General features: G+C 33.7%; 2 protein-coding genes across 2 annotated transcripts; both read right to left on the bottom strand.

Moving 5' to 3' along the window:
* LOC126710201 (monodehydroascorbate reductase, chloroplastic/mitochondrial) lies at positions 1 to 7,183 on the bottom strand. The gene is made up of 17 exons (XM_050410581.1): positions 6,968 to 7,183; positions 6,715 to 6,859; positions 6,511 to 6,610; positions 5,915 to 5,992; positions 5,593 to 5,664; positions 4,148 to 4,266; positions 3,968 to 4,052; positions 3,242 to 3,331; positions 2,625 to 2,726; positions 2,395 to 2,484; positions 2,131 to 2,211; positions 1,817 to 1,888; positions 1,652 to 1,746; positions 1,444 to 1,532; positions 1,292 to 1,354; positions 1,145 to 1,185; positions 1 to 398 (listed from the first exon to the last, which is right to left on the bottom strand). Exons 1-17 carry the CDS (start codon positions 6,975 to 6,977, stop codon positions 279 to 281), a joined length of 1,452 nt encoding a protein of 483 aa, XP_050266538.1. The 5' UTR covers positions 6,978 to 7,183; the 3' UTR covers positions 1 to 278.
* A 3,535-nt stretch (positions 7,184 to 10,718) lies between these two features.
* On the bottom strand, positions 10,719 to 12,399 carry LOC126710202 (protein ROH1). The gene has a single exon (XM_050410582.1). It carries the CDS (start codon positions 12,186 to 12,188, stop codon positions 11,001 to 11,003), a length of 1,188 nt encoding a protein of 395 aa, XP_050266539.1. The 5' UTR covers positions 12,189 to 12,399; the 3' UTR covers positions 10,719 to 11,000.
* Positions 12,400 to 20,786: the final 8,387 nt, after the last annotated feature.

Genomic DNA, 20,786 nt, shown 5'->3' with positions numbered 1-20,786 from the left:
TACAAAAGCATCAGTCTCTCTCTGCATACTTTCAATAAGATCAATAAAACGAGAGGAACATCAATAAGATCAATAAAATATTCAAGTTATTGAACATGACAATGAGGAAAAATAATCCCCAAAGAAACATCATCATCATCATCATCATCATCATCATCATCATTATTATTATTATTTCTCTTACTAAGTCCTAATGAAGATTATTAATTAAAAAATCTGTAAATGAAGCAATCTCAGTTAATGATTGTAACATGTCTTCTGCACTATTCTGTAGTGTACTATACTTGAAAGGATGTTCGAGCAATGTTTAGGGCCTCCTCTACTGAAGATGCATTCTGAAGCTTGGCTTTATCAACAGCAGGCTGGCTCCTCGCAAGTTTAGGCAGGAGTTCAAATTCCTTAAACAACATAATAAGGAGTCAGTTTTTTAGCCTACTGAGCCTAATGCAGAAAGGATAGTTCGATAAGTCTAAAGTCTGCTTTATATAGTAAATCTGAAAGCAATTTAAAGAAAAAACGAAATCTAGCATCGATGGCATTCAGGACTGAAATTATTCCCAACACTAATGAGGATTTACTACTTCTACATTCGCAATAATTAACTTTTTAAGTCTGACCAAGATGTAAAGCTTATGCTTTTGAAAATTGCTAATGCTATAGCCTATACTTTGGGAACTGGAAACATGTGAAGACATACGCTAGTAGATGCATTACATACCAATGTGAATTAAGATTTCTATGACCACTTACCTTTGTAGCCAAGTGCTTTCTCTCCCCTTCAATAATGGAGAGGTCTTCTAGGGATTGGGAGTAGGTGAGGACTATGTCCACATTGTATATTTTACAATTATAGTTTGACGATATTTTAAAAATATTTAATAAATAACAAACCAAGACTTATGACATGAGACCTATAAAAGCAAACTCATTGGCCACAAGTTATCTTGTGACGAAAGAATCTAATTATAGTATTAGTGACCTATAGATTCTAACATCCCAAAATTTTCTGAAAATTTTCAAGATTCACAAAAATGCCACAAATTTATCTTACTTCAATTTGGCAGCTAAATCAATATTTCTATATTTTGGTTTGTGGGCTACTCTGCCATAAATGGTATTTAGAAGTTGGGGAATAAAAAGTTACCTTGGTACTTCCACTTTCAAGAAGAACACCTTTTAATTTACCTGCGAGCCAAGAATAAACTAATCATTTTATTTCAATGAAAAAAAATTAAAAATGCATGTACAAATGGAGAGAGAGAGAGAGAGAGTTTCAAACAGATTACAGTACCAGAATCTACCCAGAAAGTAGCTATCTTAGGATCAAAATTGCCAATTTCAATCGTCTCTCCAACTGTTCAAAAAACTCATCTCAATTATTGCCTAGTATAAGAAAAACTATTTAAAATTTGATGAAACTAAAACAGCATTAAAGATTCTTACCATTATCCCCAAAAAATTGCCACCACACTTTTCTTGGGCTACCTTCATACTCAAATACCCTTGAATAAAAATATGGAAGATAATCATACCTGGAAGACATGAAGTGATGCAAATCAACATGTGAGATCACTAAGAAGGGAGACAAATACAGTGATAATCATGTTAACATCTCTAGAAATTAATTAGAAGAAAAGAAAGTCTGGCATACGTGTGAGTTTGGGCATTTAGTAATGCTTTAATGCAATGCTGTGCTGACCGACGAGCATGATCAACATGTTCAACTCGTGCTACACGGTCATACATCTGTTCAGTGTGAACCACTTGTACATTCAGATTAAGCAAGAATCTTGCTGCTTAATAGAGAAAAACATACCTTTAATGGGAAAGCTGCAACATCTCCAATTGCAAAGATTCCAGGAGCACTTGTCCGGAACTGACCATCAACCTGGGATTTGGTATTACATATATGTCAAGTCTTGACGATATTTTATTTTATTTTTCTCCTCTCCCTAAAGTAGGCTTAATATTCCAACTGCCAAAGTTACTACAAACTTCTTATCAAGATCTGTGAAAAAAACATGGATTTTATTTCAATGGCTCTAGGTTGGAACCAAATATTACCAGAGTTTCAAGCCAAAGCTTCCATTCATTTTTATGTACCTAAAATTAGTTTCCAATCAAGCGCACCTGTATTCCACCAACATTAGTGTTTAAACCTAGCCTTTCAAAGGGACCAACAGCAGGTTTTGCTCCAATACCAATAATTACCTGCAAAAGGAGAAAAGCATTTGCTGTATCATCAACTTCTCCATCTTGCCTTCTTATGTTCAAACATGCAGACCATAATTTCAGTTTCATTAAATTATAAAACATATGGTGCAAGAAGAGAAAACTTGTCCCTATATATGAAAAAGTGTTAAATATAATGCACAAACATCAGAAGAACATTACTGTGTCTGCTTCTATGGCAGATCCGTCCTCAAGTTTGACAGCAGCTATGCGTCCACCAGAACCTGCTTCTAAGTTTTTTATGGAGGCACCCTGGAGAACAATTAAACTAGTTAAGAAAGTCAGCCTGCATGGCTATAATTAAATGAAGCTGTTTGCTAGCAAAACAGATACCAAGTTTACACAAATGACGCGTGTGTGTGTGTGTGGGGAGAGAGAGAGAGGGAGACTACCTTTAAGAATTTGATGCCATTCTCTTGATACAGTTCTTCATATCTCTTGGATAGAGAAGGAGTAAATAGTCTTGGCAAGAGATGCTTCTCTGGAAATATGATCTTTATTTTTTAAGAGAAAAAAGTGTTAGTTATCTCCATGTCAAAAGAGTAAATAGCCTTTGCTTTGCTTAACAATAGGTGGGAGAAATTTAAATAATTCTGGTTATAGAATTATAAGTAAGATGGACAAAGTAAAAGTTTTTCTTAAGCAACATGTCATCAAGTTTTCCCATTCATGTTTAAGGAAAATCGTTACAAGTTGCTTACATATAAAACTGCTTTATGATATGTGTACCAAACAATAAAAAAATAAAATAAAAAACAACAACATTGCCATGAGCATAGTTTAATCATGTATTAAGGATCCTATGAATGAGAGAATAAAACTTCTGAAAAACAGTGCAATGCACTAGAGGTGCCAGGGGCTATTCAAGCAGTCTCAGATACACCAAACAACAATATGCCCCAACAAATATAGAGATGAAAAAAAGTGGTGAAAATTCCAATATTCTTCACTTTCATTAATTAAGTCCATTCAACTATTGTAGAAGAAACAGATTGAACAGAACACATACTGTTGTATCAAGTTTCCAACCAACGGCTGCTGCAGCAATCTCCATGCCAATATAACCACCACCAACAACAACCACCTTCCTTGCCTTCTCCTAAAAATTCAAAGGGGAAGTTCATTTAAAACAATGAATTGGAAGCTTCAATCCATTAGGCAATCCTTGAGAATATGCAGCTCACAAGATGGTCTCTGGAAATTGATTTATCAAAATTATAGCTTGTCAAAGCCCAATGGCTCGCATATAATCTAGAAGCAGAGCTGACATCTGAATTTCCTAGAGCAGAATAATTCTCTCCTCTAGGTCCACGTAATTGTTGTAGGCAGCTTTTGAGATAATAAAATATTTAAAAGGCTTAAAAGTATACTTTGTTCTGGAAAATTTTGTAGAATTTCTAATTTTCATTTTGAAAACTTACAAAATTAAGAACACCAAAGAAAGATGGTATATGACATACTAGTTGTATTCACCATACCACTGAATATAGAATAGCTTAATACATTAAAGTCAAAGTGATAATGCTTTTTAATAGATAGCTATTTTATTCAATACTTCTTATAACTCAGAATGTAAACACCTACAGAGATGAAATGGAATTTCCTAAAAATCTCATGCAATATTCATACAGCTGGTACAAAGATTTAAGGAGCATAAGCTTATTCCTTAGCATATTATAACCAAAAAAAAGAAAGTGAAAGCAAGTTGACAACGACCAGATGAAAATTAAATTACCAACGATGATATTAGTGAATCAGCATCTGCAACATCTCGGATGTAGTGAACACCAGATAGGTTTCCTCCAATTTTATCTGGAAATCTGAAAAAGATAACTAAGAATGCAGTTTGGCTTGATCCATTTGTATGTGTAACCTAAAAGCTCTTATTAATTACTACTTCAAAAGCTAAGCATACCTCGAGGCTGTGCATCCTGTAGCTATTATAAGTGATCCATATTTAAGTTGCTTGCCTGAATTTGTTGTCAATGTTTGCTTCTCAATATCAATACCCGTTACTGGATCTTCATAAAACATCTACGCAAAAAGATGGAAAGGACAAAATTAAAGAAACCATTTCACAAAACAATCATGAATGTACACCTCAAGATAAATGAGAAAAGAATCATATTTGCTCTGTCAAATAAGGTGTGTATCTTCCAAACTTTCACAATCATAGGTAAGTGTTAACTGTTAAACATACATTTTTTTTTCCATCCAAATTTAATTAAAACATTAAAGTGTAAGAAAAGGGTTTTCAATGTACCGCTCTGTTTGTTTCGATGGAAAACCTTCTGTAAAGATAGTTTTCCACATTTTCCGGCGTTTGGTAGTATAAAAAAAATTGGTCAATGGAAAACTATCTTTAATCAATGGAAAACCTTAACAAAAATAAGGCTTATTTTCTATAGCTTGTTTTCCAGAAAAAAATTTCGGAAAACAATCTCTCTCCCATGCACTTCATCACTCCTATAAATAATTCTATTCTTTTGTGCATAGGAAACAAAAATTAATTTCATACTAGGTTGGTCTTAGAGCAAAGCTTGTTCAGCAATGGCTGTAACGTCCTTCCTTCCATAGTTAGAAATCATAGTTGGCTTTGAATGGGTAACCTTTATCATCACTGGGTGGTAAAATTTTGGGTGCAAAATAAACAATTGCACGTCAAAAAATTTGGGTTCCAGTCTTCCAGAATTAGAAGATTCCTTTATAAGACTGTCACGCCACTCCTTAAAGAGCAACCAGAGGTTTGGCATGAAATTTCGAGTAAAGGTCTAGCCCATGAAAGCCATTAGCCATACTGCTGAGCCACATTAATGGAGGAGCTAATAAAGTCTCTATGGCCATCTAGGGTCCTTATCATATTGAAAAAGAATTTGTGCTTGCTTTCATGTCTCCTCCAATGGACAGGAAGCACTTTACATCCGTTTCTTGGGCTATTGATGTGAATTTGTTAAGTGAAGTAGGTTGTAGGGATTAAATCTGAAGAGAATTTTTCAGCTTTAGATGAACGCCAATAACCACCTCTAGTAACTGGATGAGATGATGAGGTATTTTTTAGTGGCTTTAGCCATTGAACGGAATAGGCTGCAGATGGGTTGAGAATCAACTTTTTGTTTATACTGATTACATTAATTGGGTTTACACAATACATATGGTATATATGTTTTATATTATAAAAGAAATGTTATAAAAATTTTGTGCATACCCAATACCAAACAACAAAAAACAATTTCAAGCTCCTTTTTAAAGTCATTACCAAACACTGGAAAATGAGATAGCTTTTCAGTAAATACTTTTTAAAAAATAACATATTTTCTAAAAAAACGTTAATGCTGAAACAAACAGAGCTGTAAAGAATACCTCTATCCCTTTCTCTTTATACCAATCAGGAGTTTGCCTTTCCCCACCAGATCCAACACAGGTATGAAATCCCTACATGAAATTTAATAAAGCAGAACAGTTCCTACCGTTACCAACATTATTAGAAAAATAAATAAATAAAATCACATCTTTATAATAGTTGCCAATATGCATTCATTTGAGCTCCTCAAGTCCAAAAATATTACTATGATAAACACACACTAATTAAGCCCATATAGTAAGAATTAAAAGCAAATAAACACTCTGAATCACAAATTTTGAGTTACATTAACTAATGCAATATGAAGTAAATCATTCTTACAGGCAAGCGTGCTGGCTTCTTATCCAGAGGAAACAAGTAACCTTTAGTCAAAGCCGGACGCTCATAAGGTGCATACGCCTGCAAAAACAACATGCTTACAACCTCAAAAAAATAGTAAATTTCAGATCAAAAGGGTTTCGTTCAAAATTTTTTTATGCATATTTAGTGCTAGAATAATTAAGAGATAATATTCACTATTTTTTTGGAATAATCAATAATTTAACGTGGAATCAAAGCAACTAATCCTAAATTCATACACTGCCTCCCATTTAAAAGTTAAAAATTCTATGATATAAACTCCACTTAATAAGGAGTCTAGCCCACATTGGCTAATTAAAGCTAAAACCAATTTTAGTACATAAAACTTACAAACGACGTGACAATGAAAATGAATAATGCAATAAATAAACTTCATTTTGTTTTGTATTTTAAAAAGTCGACACAGAGTAAAATTTGTAGTAGCTGTAGCACGATTAAATTCAGTCTGATCCTATGATCCTATCAGCTTAAGCTTTTTGGATATGTGGTAGTTTAAGACATAGTGATTAGTGACCAAGCAAACTAAATTTGCAAAAGCTAAAAATAAATAAATGGACCTCTTTAGACACAATACAAAGGCGTCCATTGGCCATGTCATGTTCGACGAAAGTCCGAGCTGCATAGCCTGCGGCATTGCCACCTCCAACGATCACAAACCTTCACCCAAAAAAAAAAAAATCACCAAAATTTGAGAAACATCATCAATTTCTACATCAAATTCAAAGTTAAACAAACAAAGAAAAATGAAATCAGAAACTGACTCTCGGTTCTCGTTAGCGAAAGCAGACGAGGAGGCGGCCACGTAGCTTCTCCGGAAGCTTCTGAATCCGATCGAAGAAGATTGTGGAGACCAGAGAGAGAGCCCGTGCGTACGTGGCAACGATAGGGTCACCATTAATTTACGAACTGTGGATTGTAAAAGTAGAAAAAAAAAAAAAATAGAAATAGAAGAGATTAGGAGTAAAAAAATAAATAATAAAGAAGCAAAATAGAGATGCTGATAGAAATTAGAACCTGAAGACATCTGTAACTATGAGCACTTGTGTGTGTGTGTGTTGTGTAATTGCTAATTGTTATTAGTGAGTGACTGAGTAGTGAGGTAGTGCGTAGTGGCGGTGGGTGTAGTAGAGGAGGTCGGAGGGTCAGGACGCGTGTACTGTGTCGGTGTAAATTTGAACGAAAGAGTCAAAGGAGAGGAAGTTGCTAGAATTGGGCTTTGGGCCTTGCAATTCATTTCTATTGCTGCGTTCTATGATATTTTAGCGATATTTTAGGCTAAAAGTGTAGTTTGTCTAGAGTATAATAAAAAGGTCAGAAACTTGTTAATTGACATTACGAGAGATAATTCTCAAGACTAAGTTTGATGTTGTACAGTCAACTTCCCTCTACAATTTTAATATAACTTTTTATTTATTTATTTAAAGTTTAATTACACACTTAGTCCTCTAATTTTTTCTTATGTTTCGTTTTAGTCCTTGTTCTAAGTTTGTGTCAAAAAGGTCCATTCGTTAACTATTGTTTATGTTCTCTATCTCCAAACGAGCATACAAGAATCGAACAAAGTATTTGAATAATCAAAATCCCTGTGATTTTATTGAACAATCTCAAGTCAAAATCAAATCAAGAATTAAGGGCAAATATATATTTGACACAAACTTGAAAGTATAAGGATTAAAGTGAAACATTTAAAACAATAAAAACCATTTTGAAACATGGAATAAAGGTCAATGACTAATTGTGTAATCAAAACCTTTATTTAAATTAGCATACCTTTGGAAGGACTTAAAAGTCATTGTAGAATTTGGACTTGGTTTATGTACAATGTCTTTATATACTGGTCAAGAATCACAAAATACATGCACACTATATGTCCCATTAAAACACTAGAGGAAAACTTTGCCCTAATTCTTTTGCCTCTAGCAATTTTGAAACCTAAAATGAAACAATGTCCAATCTTAGAAAAGGCACTATATGGCAAGACAAAAGGGAGCCAAAACAATAAGAAACTATATCAAATGGGTCAATGATAAAATAAATAGGTTATTTTTGTTTATATAGACACAACAAGATTTTAAAAAAAATATATCAGTAACTACAGGTCATGTAGGTATCATTGACCCATTAGAACTCACAAAGTAGGTCATGTAATTCAACTCATACCTTCTTGATACTAAGAATCAATGATGGTGATGAATCAGTAACTACACATCTAACCCGGTGTTGGTAAGCTCAAAAGGAAGATTTATAAATGCCTAAAACAAAAAATGAATGACTTAGGTGGTACCAGTCTAAGTATTCTGATTAAGTTAGTAACTTCTTTCATAGAAAGGAGTATGCAATAATAGCAATTTTTTCATACCTCTCCCTAGTGGATAGTACATGTGATTTATAGGTTTTTTTTTTAAAATTTTATAGGATGATTTATATGTTTAATGGTTACACATGTTGCTCTTTAATTTCAGTCATGATCTGGATCGTGATTGGAATGGACGTAGATTTTGCCACACTGCAAGATTAGGGGAATTTCCTTAATTATGGCGTGCATCTTAGCCTCTAATTGTTAATTCTCTTGTGAATATAGCTCACGTATTTTAAATATCGCATTTTCTCTTTTATGGGGTCCCATTGTTTCAAAGGAAATGATATTTTAAGAGATAGTTTATTAGACCCCTCTCTTATGATATATAAAACTCTCACACACGTGAAATTCACACATATTGTGAGATAATATTCTCTTGATACAATGTCATGAGATCCCTTCTTCTCCCAACAATATTGTTCAGTCATTAGGGTTATTGAGTTATTCTCTCAGGCGAGTAACACTAACACCCCTTATTTCAAGATGATGAGTTCGTTCATTCAATCCGGCCCGTTCAATCGGCCCCCTTAAGCTAACAATTCGGTTGGATGATCACTTTTTCACCAGATATCACAATTAAACTACTTTAATAAGTACCCACAATTGGGCCTGTTTCTTTGTGGGATGGTAGTGTTTTTAGTCAGAAAAGCAGAGTCTAAAGTATGTAACTGCTTGACACATGTCTTCCGAGGGTCCCACTAAACCATCAGAGCATATTTATGGTTGGTAAGATGGGACTCACGTCTGCAACGTGGCCTAATGATCATTGACATTAGAATTTGAAGATGGAAAAAGTCTATAAACAGGAAAAAAAAAAAAATTGAAACCTTCTTAGTGTTGACGTGGCATATCGTTAGCGTTAAAAAAAAAAAGATTTTTGTGGTGGAATTAGTGAAAACTTATACTAATTTAACAAGTGTGAAAAAAGTTGTCAATTTTTTTGCATGATTTGAGCAAGCTGCCCCATTGTATGTACTATGGGGTGCCTATCTAAAACCAGCATTTGTGGCTTGAGCAAATGCCAAATGGCCCAACCGACTTTAAGAAATCTATTTGTAACGCCTCACATAATGCTAGTTAAATAAACGCCCAAAACTACTTTTAACCCAAAAAAGGTTTAATTTGATATAAAATATTTGGATAAATTGTAAATTCTACTCCTAAAGTTTGGGGTGATTGTATTTTATACCCTGAAATTTCAGAATTTTAATTTTACACCATAACGTTTCAAAATTTGAATTTTACCCTCAAAGTTTGTGTGTTTGGAATTTACACCTCCAAACTTTAGGGGATAAAACCTAAATACCCTCAAACTTTAGAGGGTAAAATCCAAATACCCCTAAAATATAGGAGTTAAAATTCAAATTCTAAAACTTCAGAGTGTAAAATCCAAATATCTACAAATATCAAGAGTAAAATTTAAATTTTGAAATTTCAAAAAGTAAAATCTAACCGCCCAAAACTTTAGAAGTGTAATTATAATTTGGATTTTGCACAATAATTTTCATTTTTGGAAAAAAATTTCTCGAAAATTAAAAAAGTTAACCGGACCCTTATAATTTACCCAAAAGTTTATTTACGTGGATCATAATTTGGTTACCACGCCTATAAATAGAATATGGTTGCGTGTTGTTCACATTGGCAGTTGGCACTCTCTTTTGGACCGTTCGCTTTTCGATTCAACCCGTCAATTCTAAAAGACCACGCCTAAACCATCTTTTCTTTCTAGTAGCAAGATGGACCAAAGTGATAAAATAATTCAGAGAACCTCAAGTGTTAATCAGAGAGTCAAAAAGTTCCCTAATTCTCTGCCGTTTTGAAAGGAAAAAAATAAAAGTTAATGTAATTTGGGTTCTTCAGCCACTTGCTGATTAAAGTTGTGCGCTATGTCAGAAACAATCATGAATCTGACATCACGATTCACCTACTTCAGACATTCATGGGTCATCAATTCGAATCACATGAACACGTTTTGGTCATTAAAACTTAAAAAGGATAAAGTCCTGGTGGAACCTAGTGATGCTAACCAAACTTTCCTACATTTTCAGCAGACTATGACACTCAATTTCCATGGATATGCAAGTATGGAACAAACTAAAACCTCCCTATAATTTCCAGCAGAATATGACTCTCAATTTCCATGGAAATGTAATTATGCAACACCAAAAAGACTTCCAAATTTGCATTCGCATTGTCAATTGACTCCATTTATGTGAAACAATATCAAACACCCACAGAAACGAATCAAAATTTGAATGCTTTAACAAATTCTCAGCAGTTAATATGCAAATAAGCCAACCATTCTGAACAGCCCTTTTAATACCAAAAAAAAAAAAATATTGGGTATATACATTTCTTTCCAATCAAAAAGCTTCTGTACCCAAAAAAGAACAACAAAGTTACCAATTAAAACAAAAACTAAAAAGAGTACATTTCGCATTAAGCAATGCATAATAATACCTCTTCACAACCTCAGCTGGGCTGAAACTATAATGCTATATACTCCTTGAAAAAGGACTCCTATACCGATCCACACTATTAGGTTCAAATCTTCCTCTCTGTTCGCAGGCCAAGACCATAAATTTAAAACACACCCATGAACAAATTGAACCTGGGATCAACAAAATTACCTCAAAAAAGAAAAAAGTTTTTTTTTTTTTTTTTTGACATTAGGAGTGTGTGTCGAATTTACATAGTGGATGCAGTCACTTTCCCACCTTGATCGAGTAAATCAAGCACCTCTGTCCTGCTCCTCACAATCCTATGGAACACCTCTCTGATTTGTTGCTGCAAAGGCACCAATCCCTTTTCCATTTTCTTACAAGTCTCGCCCAATTCAGCCACGTGAACCGCCACTTCATCCAATCGATCAGCATCTGGAGGAAACTGAAACGAATCAGCAAATTCGATCAAAGACAATCCCAACCTCTCTATCCTTTGTGTCTCTTCTAATAGCCCAGCCAATCGATTCTTCTCTTTCTTTTTCTTCCACTCCTCTGCGATCTTCTCTTGCAACGCAATTATCGATTGGGCCCAACCCAATTGCTTAGACACAGGGAAGTGAGTGAGCAAACCGTTTCTCTCTTGGCAAGGTATCGCTGCCACCAAAGCCCACATCACAAACACCGTGATGGTGCTCATTATGTAAACCGGTAGAGCCGGGCTCGAGGACTCGCCGCCACGCGGCGCGACGAGATTGGACGACATGGCTTGGATTTGCTTCGCGGCAGACCAACCCCTCGACATGCTCCACGACAGGGACCTGAATTGACTCGCCGAGGTCGCACGGTCTTTGCCACTCGATGTCGTCGCGTTTGTACTTCTTCGACCAAAAGACCAAGCTCGCTCCGTCCATTTATGGTTGCTGCCCTCTTTTTCTTCGAGCAATATCATCAGAGAATTCAAAGCCTTCTTCGCTCGACGAACCTGTCCATCTCCAATTGGCCTCTGCTCCAACGCGGCCACAGCAATCTCAGCCAGCTTCTGGTAATTCCTCACGGTCTCGACAGCATGAGACACAGCATTACAAACATCGAGAGCTTTCACCACTCGATCGTGGAACTCAGGGACGAGTTTATCAAGTGGGGGCTTCGAAATCTGAGAAGGGTCCCGACCCAATAACAAAATGGCCTTGTACTCAGCCTCGCAGCACAGAAACACGTCGAGGAGTTTGCGTAGCCACGAGATGGATAGGAGCCCATCGCCTAAAGTGTCCTCGGATTGAGACAATAGATCGGCGAACCTATCCGCCACATGTTTCTGAAAAAGCTCGAGGTCCTCCAGCTCTTGTTCATGGTTCCCATCCATAGAAACCACTTGGTTTCGACGGATACTGATTCGATTCAGAAATGAACCTTGATTATCTGTTGCAGGCATTGCTGATGGAAAATAAAAATTTTGGATGAAGAAAGTGACAGAGTGGAATAATAAAATCGTTTTCTTTGGCTTAAAAGTGAGAGAGGAAGAGAAAAAAGAGGAACTGAGAGAAGGCAAAAAATCTGAAACGGAGATTGAGGAAGAACAAGTCAGAGAGAGAGAGGTGTAGAAGACAACAGTGTTAGGATAAAGGGTTGGCTTGGAATGAATATTTTATATGGTATATATATACGAGGGAAATGGTCAGGGCTTTCTCAGAGTCCAGACCGCTTCTCTGTTTCATTTCGTGGACGCTGACTCGGCTTCTGCTTCCCATATTACCCTCCACTGCAAAGCTAAAATACAATCTAAATTACAAACACACAAGTGTAATGAGGATGAGTGGAGTATTTACAAATTATTGGTGAGATTTATTATTCATGCACCAGAGAACATACAACGTTATTATTAAATAACATTCAAAGTGAGCAATTGAGTGAGGAAAAATTTTAGTAAAAGGATCCCATTTCATTTTAACCCTTTTTTAAATTTTAATCAAGATGTAAGACACGTGTTATTTAAAATTTGAATAATCTTTAAAATATTCATTTAAAAAAAATAAACATAAAAATATTCACATAAATGACGTATGTTTTATATCTAGCTAAAAATTGGTATTTATATATAAAAAAGCTATAAATTGGAGAGAATTAATGGAATGGGATCTTCATTTTAAAAATAATAAAAAATTGAAGGGAATCTTTATCCCAAAATGTTATTGTAAGGACTCAATTTGTAACGACCCCAAAATGATATTGGGTTCGCACGTTAAGGGCCCAAACAATATAATTTGTAGAGCGTGGGCTTGAAAGGCTAGGTCTTGGTCATCAGACAGTAGTTCGTCATGGTACTCATGGTGGACGCGCAGAGACGAGCTAAAGTTGTCCATGGATCTTGTCCATGAAGTTTCATGTTCTTATTCTTCCTCTCCCTTTTTTGGGTACCCTGGCTTTTGGCCCCCCCCCCCCCCCCCTCTTTTTGGCGCATAAGCCTTCACATTATATAGCCCTTCTCGGTTGATCCTGACCCTCCATCTGTTGATCAGGCAGGTACCTACTCGAGTACCTGTCTCATCAGCCGCCTCCCCCCACTCTCTGTTAGTTGCAATAACCGAAACCACACTGTTCAGGAGTCTTTTCCCATTAATATGGTTAGGATGTTTGTGGGCACATTCAATGCGGAGGTGACGTTTTTACCTTGAACCACCCCCACTCCATACCCCCATGTGAGTCTCATTCTACTCGCCTCTTCTTTTGGGGGCACTTTGGAGGCTGCCTTTGACGACATGTCGCTTTTCCCTTTGAAGTCTTGGGATGCCGAGGACAGGGTCATCCTTGGTGGCATCTCTAGGGTATTTGGTCTTTCACCACTTGTCCTCGGCAACTACTCTCCTCGGCATGGGCCCGGGTCCTAATGGAAAGTGGCTCGAGTCATAAGTTCTCTGGCCCCACTGCTATATTCTTTGTGCTTTTTAGAATAAGATAGTCCTTCATTCTTACCACCAAAAACAAAACAAAAAAGGAAAAAAGAAAAAGAAAAGGAAGGATAAGACAGTCCTTATTCTTTCGATCTCAATCATGTAATGTATTTTCAAATGTTTTATGTTTTAATTTTGAGAATTATTATCTTCATAATATTTTCACAGTACTTTCACAATAAATGTTAAGTGATATGTTTTTAGGGCTTTAAGGGTTATTATTGGTGGGGAAAAAAAATTTCAATGGTAGGTTCAAATTAAAACTAATAACAACCAATAACAACTTCGATAAAAAAAAATAATAATAATAACAACTTACCACTTATGATTTTGTTGTAAAAGTGTTGTTAAAATGTTGTGGACGTAACTTACCACCTATGATTTTATTGTGAAAGTGTTGTTAAAATGTTGTTGACGAAACATTTCTCTTAAAGTATCATACTACTCGCTACCATAACAAAATAAGAAGTATTACGTTCACAACATTGTCATAATAAATCCTAAACGGTCAGTTGTTACAGTTCTAATATAAACTCACCACTTAAATTACTTTTTTGTCTACCAATAAAAGGCAACAACAATCTGGCACATAAAATTTATTTTGAAAATATTGTGAATATAGCATTTAAAAAAAAAAATACATGACATTAAGTAATACCTATTTTATAGCACAAATTCCGCGAACATAAATGAAATTGTTGGAATGTTCCATTTTTATTCATATTCAGTATATTTTGATTTTGATTTTCTTTTTTTGCTCGAAAATGTGCACGTTAATTAATATTTTTATAGTAATAGATTTTAAATTTTGTAGTTTCAACTCCTTCAAGGTATAATATATGTCCAAATAAGAAATTTTAAAATTTATAGATTTGGAATCAAGACATTTCAAATTCATTGATTTAAAATTCAAATTCGAGTGTCCAAATGTAACAGTTATGTTTAAAAAAAATGTTTTTGTTCTAAATTACTAGTAGATTTTCACATTTGAAAGTTGTCTACATTGCTCCCCAAAATTGTAAAACATAATCCTTTTGTTTGAATCGGTTTTTTCTTTTTTGGAACTTTGAAAAGAAGTTTTTTTTTTTTTTTTTTTTTTTTTTTTTTTTTTTTAAGAAGAAGGTAAAAGCTAGACAAACAAAAGATGTGATTTAATTTTATGGAGTCTTACCGACAAGCAACCCAACCCATTTAGTAATTACAGTGACAATCCTTCATGGAATAAATTATCAATGGTTGAAAATTTGGGAGAATTACACTTTACCACCCCAAACTATATCTTAGATTACACTTTACATTATAAATTTTCAAATGCACATTTTGCACCTTAAACTATAACCTTTGTTACACTTTGCATCTTGATGTTAAGTTTGCCATTAACTTAGATGGAAAAGTATGATATCATGTGAAATGACCCAATTGCTCATCTTCTCAAACCATTAAAAACAAATAAGAAATTACACTTTATCATCCTAAACTATACTCTTGATTACACTTTACACCATAAATGTTATATTTCCATCCAAGTTAACGGCAAACTTAACATCGGGGTGCAAAGTGTAACAAGAGTAATAGTTTATGGTGCAAAACGTGCATTTGAAAAGTTTAGAGTGTAAAGTGTAATTTAAGGTATAGTTTAGGGTGGTAAAGTATAATTTCCTTAGAAAATTTCCATATTTTGGTTTGCCTTCTCTCCACACCTTACATATTCTTAATATTGTTACAAACAAATTTCTTACTTTTCTATTTTTTTTAGTGATTTTGATCTGTTATAATAAATTTTGACTTCTAAAAATGGCTTGCATCCCTCACTAAAACGAAGAATGCATGTATTTGTTTAATTTGGTTAGTTTTTTTATCTCACAAAGAGTGGATGTCCTCTTCTCTGTTTATGTTTTTCTTTTTGGGGGGTTTTTTTAGATGGTATTGCATTTACTCTTAATGCCACAATAATTTGCATTATTGTATTTATATATGGCTGATTATTATATGCATTCGGCATTTAAATTACTCTATTCCATGTCCAAATAATATACACAAAAACTTAAGAAGTCAAGAGGGATACGGTAGGGACACATTTTTCAGGCCAAGTCCAGGATGCATGGATCCTTGAGCCAGGGAGCCCGATACAATGAATTTTGTAGAGAGTGAGCCAAAGAGCTGGGTTTGAATGTATGAACAACGACCAACACAGTATCTCTCATGGGCCGAGTTTAATAGAGAAGATTTGGTCCTCGGCAGTATCTGAGGAGCTTTTCTGGTGCCTCCCCCCCCTGTTGGCCCCTCTCTCCTGTTCCTCTTTGCTCCCCTTTTATAGTCGTTTTTCTCCTCCTGACTGGGGTCCCTAGGGTAGGTACTTGTCCAATCCGCTCTTACCTCCAGTTATTGGGAATAGTGGTAAGGACAGAGAAGTATAGTTGTGTCAGGCACAAGGCACTGAGTATAGTAATGGTTGCCTTCCCTTGTACGCATTCGTTCTGTCTGTCATCTTTCTCCACTTTCGTACTTTTCCTGCCCTGTGGAACGGTCTGGAGTTTTGCCATTAATGGTCTGTTACCTCTTTTACCCTCGGCTTTATCCATCCGAGGAGGATTTTTCCGTGGCCAAGGAGGGGTTTTTCCATGGACTGGGCCCCTGGCCCAGTATAAATATTCAAACAGGCCTATTAGTCTTTTCCCCCCACAGATACTTTTTTTTTTTAAGGAAGGATACTAATGTTTAATCCTTGTAAAAGAAACTTACAAATTTATATTTGGAATTCTTAATTCCTAGTTCCCTTTTTATGTTTTTTTGGTAAGCTGGAATTTATTCGCAAAATGTTGGAAAAATAAAAACAAACAACTGAAATAAGGCCATCTTTCCTCCCGAGGGGAAGAAGAGAGGTAAATTGGAGATAAAACCTCAGCTTTACATGAATTAAACAAATTAGGTTTTTTAGGAATAAATACAATATCCAAAAAAAAAAAAAAAAATACACACACACAATATTGTTCCCCTCAATTTTGTTAAGAACAAAACTTATTTTATAGCTTTAAAAAAAAAAAAATTAACTTGTTAAATTGGTAAGTTGTCAGTGGTATACAATCATTTCTACATAAATCAATTACTAACACTACTTTTATTATCTACCACTTTCAACTAACCAATTCAGCAGATTGTGAAATAAGTTATGTAACTAAACTTATTTTGTTCTACTACATTAATGTTTGAACTAACTTATATAACTTATGTAAAAAATTTTAAAACTCACATTTTTTTAATACATCTTATTTATACCCTGCTTATTTTTTAAAACAAAATAAACTCATCCAAATACAAAGGAGTTTTTTTTCTATGTAATAGCAAAGATAAACTTGAACCTTTCATGTAATTTGTACTAAAATGAATAAATTACATAAAATAGCTTAGAGTTTTTTTTTTTTTTTTTTTTTTTTTTTATCATATTACCTAATTAACCAACTTAAAACTTTATGCAAAGCCTTCTCTCTCAGTCGTCTCGATTCAACAGCCTGTCAAATTTATTTATGAACAAGCCCTGAATAAAAAATGCTAAAATAAATTAAGAATAATCATGTGACAGCAAATTTATGTGAAAATATAGAGCAATAAATTCTATTTTCTGACTAGTGAATACAAAAAGAAATGATACATTGGGATAAAAAGAAAAAAGAAAAAAAAAAAAAGAATGGCAATTAGGTGGTTTAAAAGAAGAACAAGGGTAGAGCTGGTAAAAGCAAAATGGCGTGTTGCCGAGTCAGCTCTAGACACGAAAGTCATCGCGGTTTTGCACGCGGCGTTGTTGTATGGTTCTGTTCTCTTTTCCTCTGGAGAGAGTCGCCACTCTCCCACTGGTAGGGACCATCGTCAGAGCTAAAGAAAAACTAAGGCCTCGCTTTGACCGGGTCCACGTACTTCTTTTGATTCCCTGCGACGCGTCCGCATTATCCACATTGATCCACCGCTTGATTTTCTGATCTATCAATGGGTCCCACAACTCCCAACAAGCTCGTTTAGCCATTCAGGCCGGCGACAAGGCCCGTTTACGTATGAAATCATGGTCGGCCCCACTATTTTTCTGGAGAATCATACGGCTTGGATTTTGTTTGTTTGTTTTCTATAAATTATTACACATTCCATTTGGTTCTTCTCATGGACAAGAGCAAACAATAGTTACAATATTAGTAGATATGGTAAAACTCGGTCTGAAAAATACTTGACTTGAACTTGAATTTTTTGCCTGAAATAAAAATGGGTTGATCCGTGATCTGATCCATTTTTTGCAGGTCAACCCGACCTAACTTGTGACCCAAACTATTTTTTAAAACTTTTTTTTGGTAAAAAAAAAAGAGTATTAAAATTAAGACAATATTGGTTTAATTGTTTATTATGAGTTTTAAGAAAACAATTGGGACATTTATATAACTGCATGCAAATGAATTGAAAGATGAATTGTTGAATATTCTATAATAAGTAAATATTTTTAGATATCAAATAGTAAAGTACATGCCAAGATAATCTGATTACAATAGAGTAAAAAACATAGTTTTAAAATTGTACCATGTGTGAGAAACATTCATAAGTGTGGAAATAGTGAAGCCAAAGTATCAAATTAACATAAATTATGCATGCTTTGACCTGTTTTTTAACAATTTATGTCCAAAATAAACGGCTTTTTAAAATAAATTATGATATTTCCTAAAGCGTATGTTGCTTAATAATGATATGATATTCATAAAAGAGATCATGTATAAATAAGTAAACAATCAAACTTTAATGTATATTCTCAAATTGAAATAGAGTGCCAACCATAATTGATAATGGATTATAAAATTAATTTTAAAGATTGTAAATTTCTTATATGTTTTTATTCTTTGTCAAATGAGTTATCCAATAAGTCATTTGAAATTTTGTTTTATATTTTGGGATGTTGATATTGTGTAGAAATAAAATTTGTGTATTTGTTTTACTTATCTTTTTGTTATTTTGTTTTAGTTAGCAATATTGAAATTTGTATAATTTTAAAATTATTGAATAAGTATTAATAAGTTTAACTGAGTTCATTCTTGATATAAGTGGTGAATTCAAAATAATGCATTTTACATCAAATAATTTGTTGCATGACTTTCCAAACAACAAATACAAGTTGTTTTCTTTATATAAAAATGAAAAAAAAAAAAAAAAGATCATGTGAAAAATATAGGTCAACCCAACCTGACCTGATCCAACTCGAAGTCGTTTTTAATCCACTTAAAATGACTCGTTTTTGACCCGCAACCTAATTGATCCAACCCGAACCCAACTCGACCTGCACATTTTGCCATGTCTAACCACTAGTTACAAGACTAACAATTTGAGTTCAAAGTTACAATTCATAGTATTATACCCTTTTTTGTTTTAGAAGAAAGATAGCAATTCTTTATATTAATAGAATATTGCTATATTAGCACATGCATAGGTATACTTTTATCTTAGTACCTTAATAGGTTATAATTAACTTAATTGGTAAAGTATCTAATGGTTGAATAAAAGATCTAGGGTTTTATCCTCTCCTGTACAAAAAATCGACTGGTGTATTGGTTTGATGATAAAGAGTTATCATCAATAGCGGACGCCATAGGTTAAAACTTTCTTTAAAAAAAAAAAAAAAAAAACCCTTAATACACTATATTAGAGAGTTTATAAATGAATTAAATGAGTCGAAAGTGATTGATATGGGAAGTTAAGAAATACTATCAAAGTGTACAATTATCTCTTTATGTCACTCCATTAGTAAAAATAAGGCATAGGAATTAATAAATAATATTGGAGGTTTTAGATAAAAATTCACATATATATTGATAGCTATGATAATTGTTCTTTATCATTTGACCAAAATACTAATGATTTTTTTAGGTAGAATTTATTTATTTGATGATAATATACTTTACTAATTTCATTATTATTTTTAGATACGATAGAATTTGAACTTGTAGATTACAACATCCACTCCATGATAATTGTTTTTGCTATCAAACAATGACACCAATTAATTCTTGGTGTTAGCCGAAATCAAATTAGTGAATCAGTTAAGTTAGCTAGAACTTCTCCTAATTCCTCCTAATTTCATAGTGATAAAATAAAATAAAAAAGGGTTTAAGAGGGGAAGGCATAAAATTTATCCAATTAAAATCCAAAACAAGATGGTATTCGAAAATTCACCCCCCCCCCCCCCCCCCCTTATTTCTATTCCTCGGTATTCCTCTCCCCTTAAAACAAGCTATAATGGTCTGTTTGGCCATGTGAATTTATTTGGTATTTTGACTTTCGAGCATCTTAATGAGATCAAGAAAACAAATAGCGTTGTTGGCGAGCAGTAGTGTTTTCTTACTTAAAAATTTTAAAAAAAAAAATATATATATATATATATATATATATATATATATATTCGGATTTTTAGTAAAATATTTTAGTTATACGTTTGATAGTATGAATCAAATAAAAATATCTTATTTTCAGTGTTTATATTTAAGTTCTCTTAGAGAATGGTGATGTAGTATTTCATTCTCTCACATAAATGATAGGTCTCCAATTAAGTAGATAATATAAAATACATAGACACAATTTAATCTAAAAGTTTAAATCAATGAGTTTGAGCCTAATTATGCTATATTAACGATTTATTCTTCTTATTAGTATTCAATGTGGAACTTCACTTATATATGTATACCTAACAATATATATGATAAGTTAGAAAAGAATATTGAGTTTAATTTATTAAGGAAATATATAATCAAATGATACAATAATGAAAGAAAAATAAGACACATTAAGAAAAGTAGTGTTACATAATCCATACACAACAAATTTCATGATATTTTTCACAAGAATTGAGTTAGTAGGCTTTTGTTAATTCTCATTTAGGCCTACTACTGAAATCACTTTACCATTTATTATTAACTTGTTACACGGGCAATTGTAAAATATTTTTGTGTCAAAGTTTTTGAATTAAGAATGTCAACAACTTATATATATATATATATATATATATATATATATATATATATATATAGAAGCAAGTTCTAGTGTTGTCAAAGCTAAACCCA

The sequence above is a fragment of the Quercus robur genome, chromosome 12, assembly GCF_932294415.1.
Source record: "Quercus robur chromosome 12, dhQueRobu3.1, whole genome shotgun sequence".
In the NCBI taxonomy this organism is placed as follows: domain Eukaryota; kingdom Viridiplantae; phylum Streptophyta; class Magnoliopsida; order Fagales; family Fagaceae; genus Quercus; species Quercus robur.
This window is presented reverse-complemented; position numbering and strand designations above follow the sequence as displayed.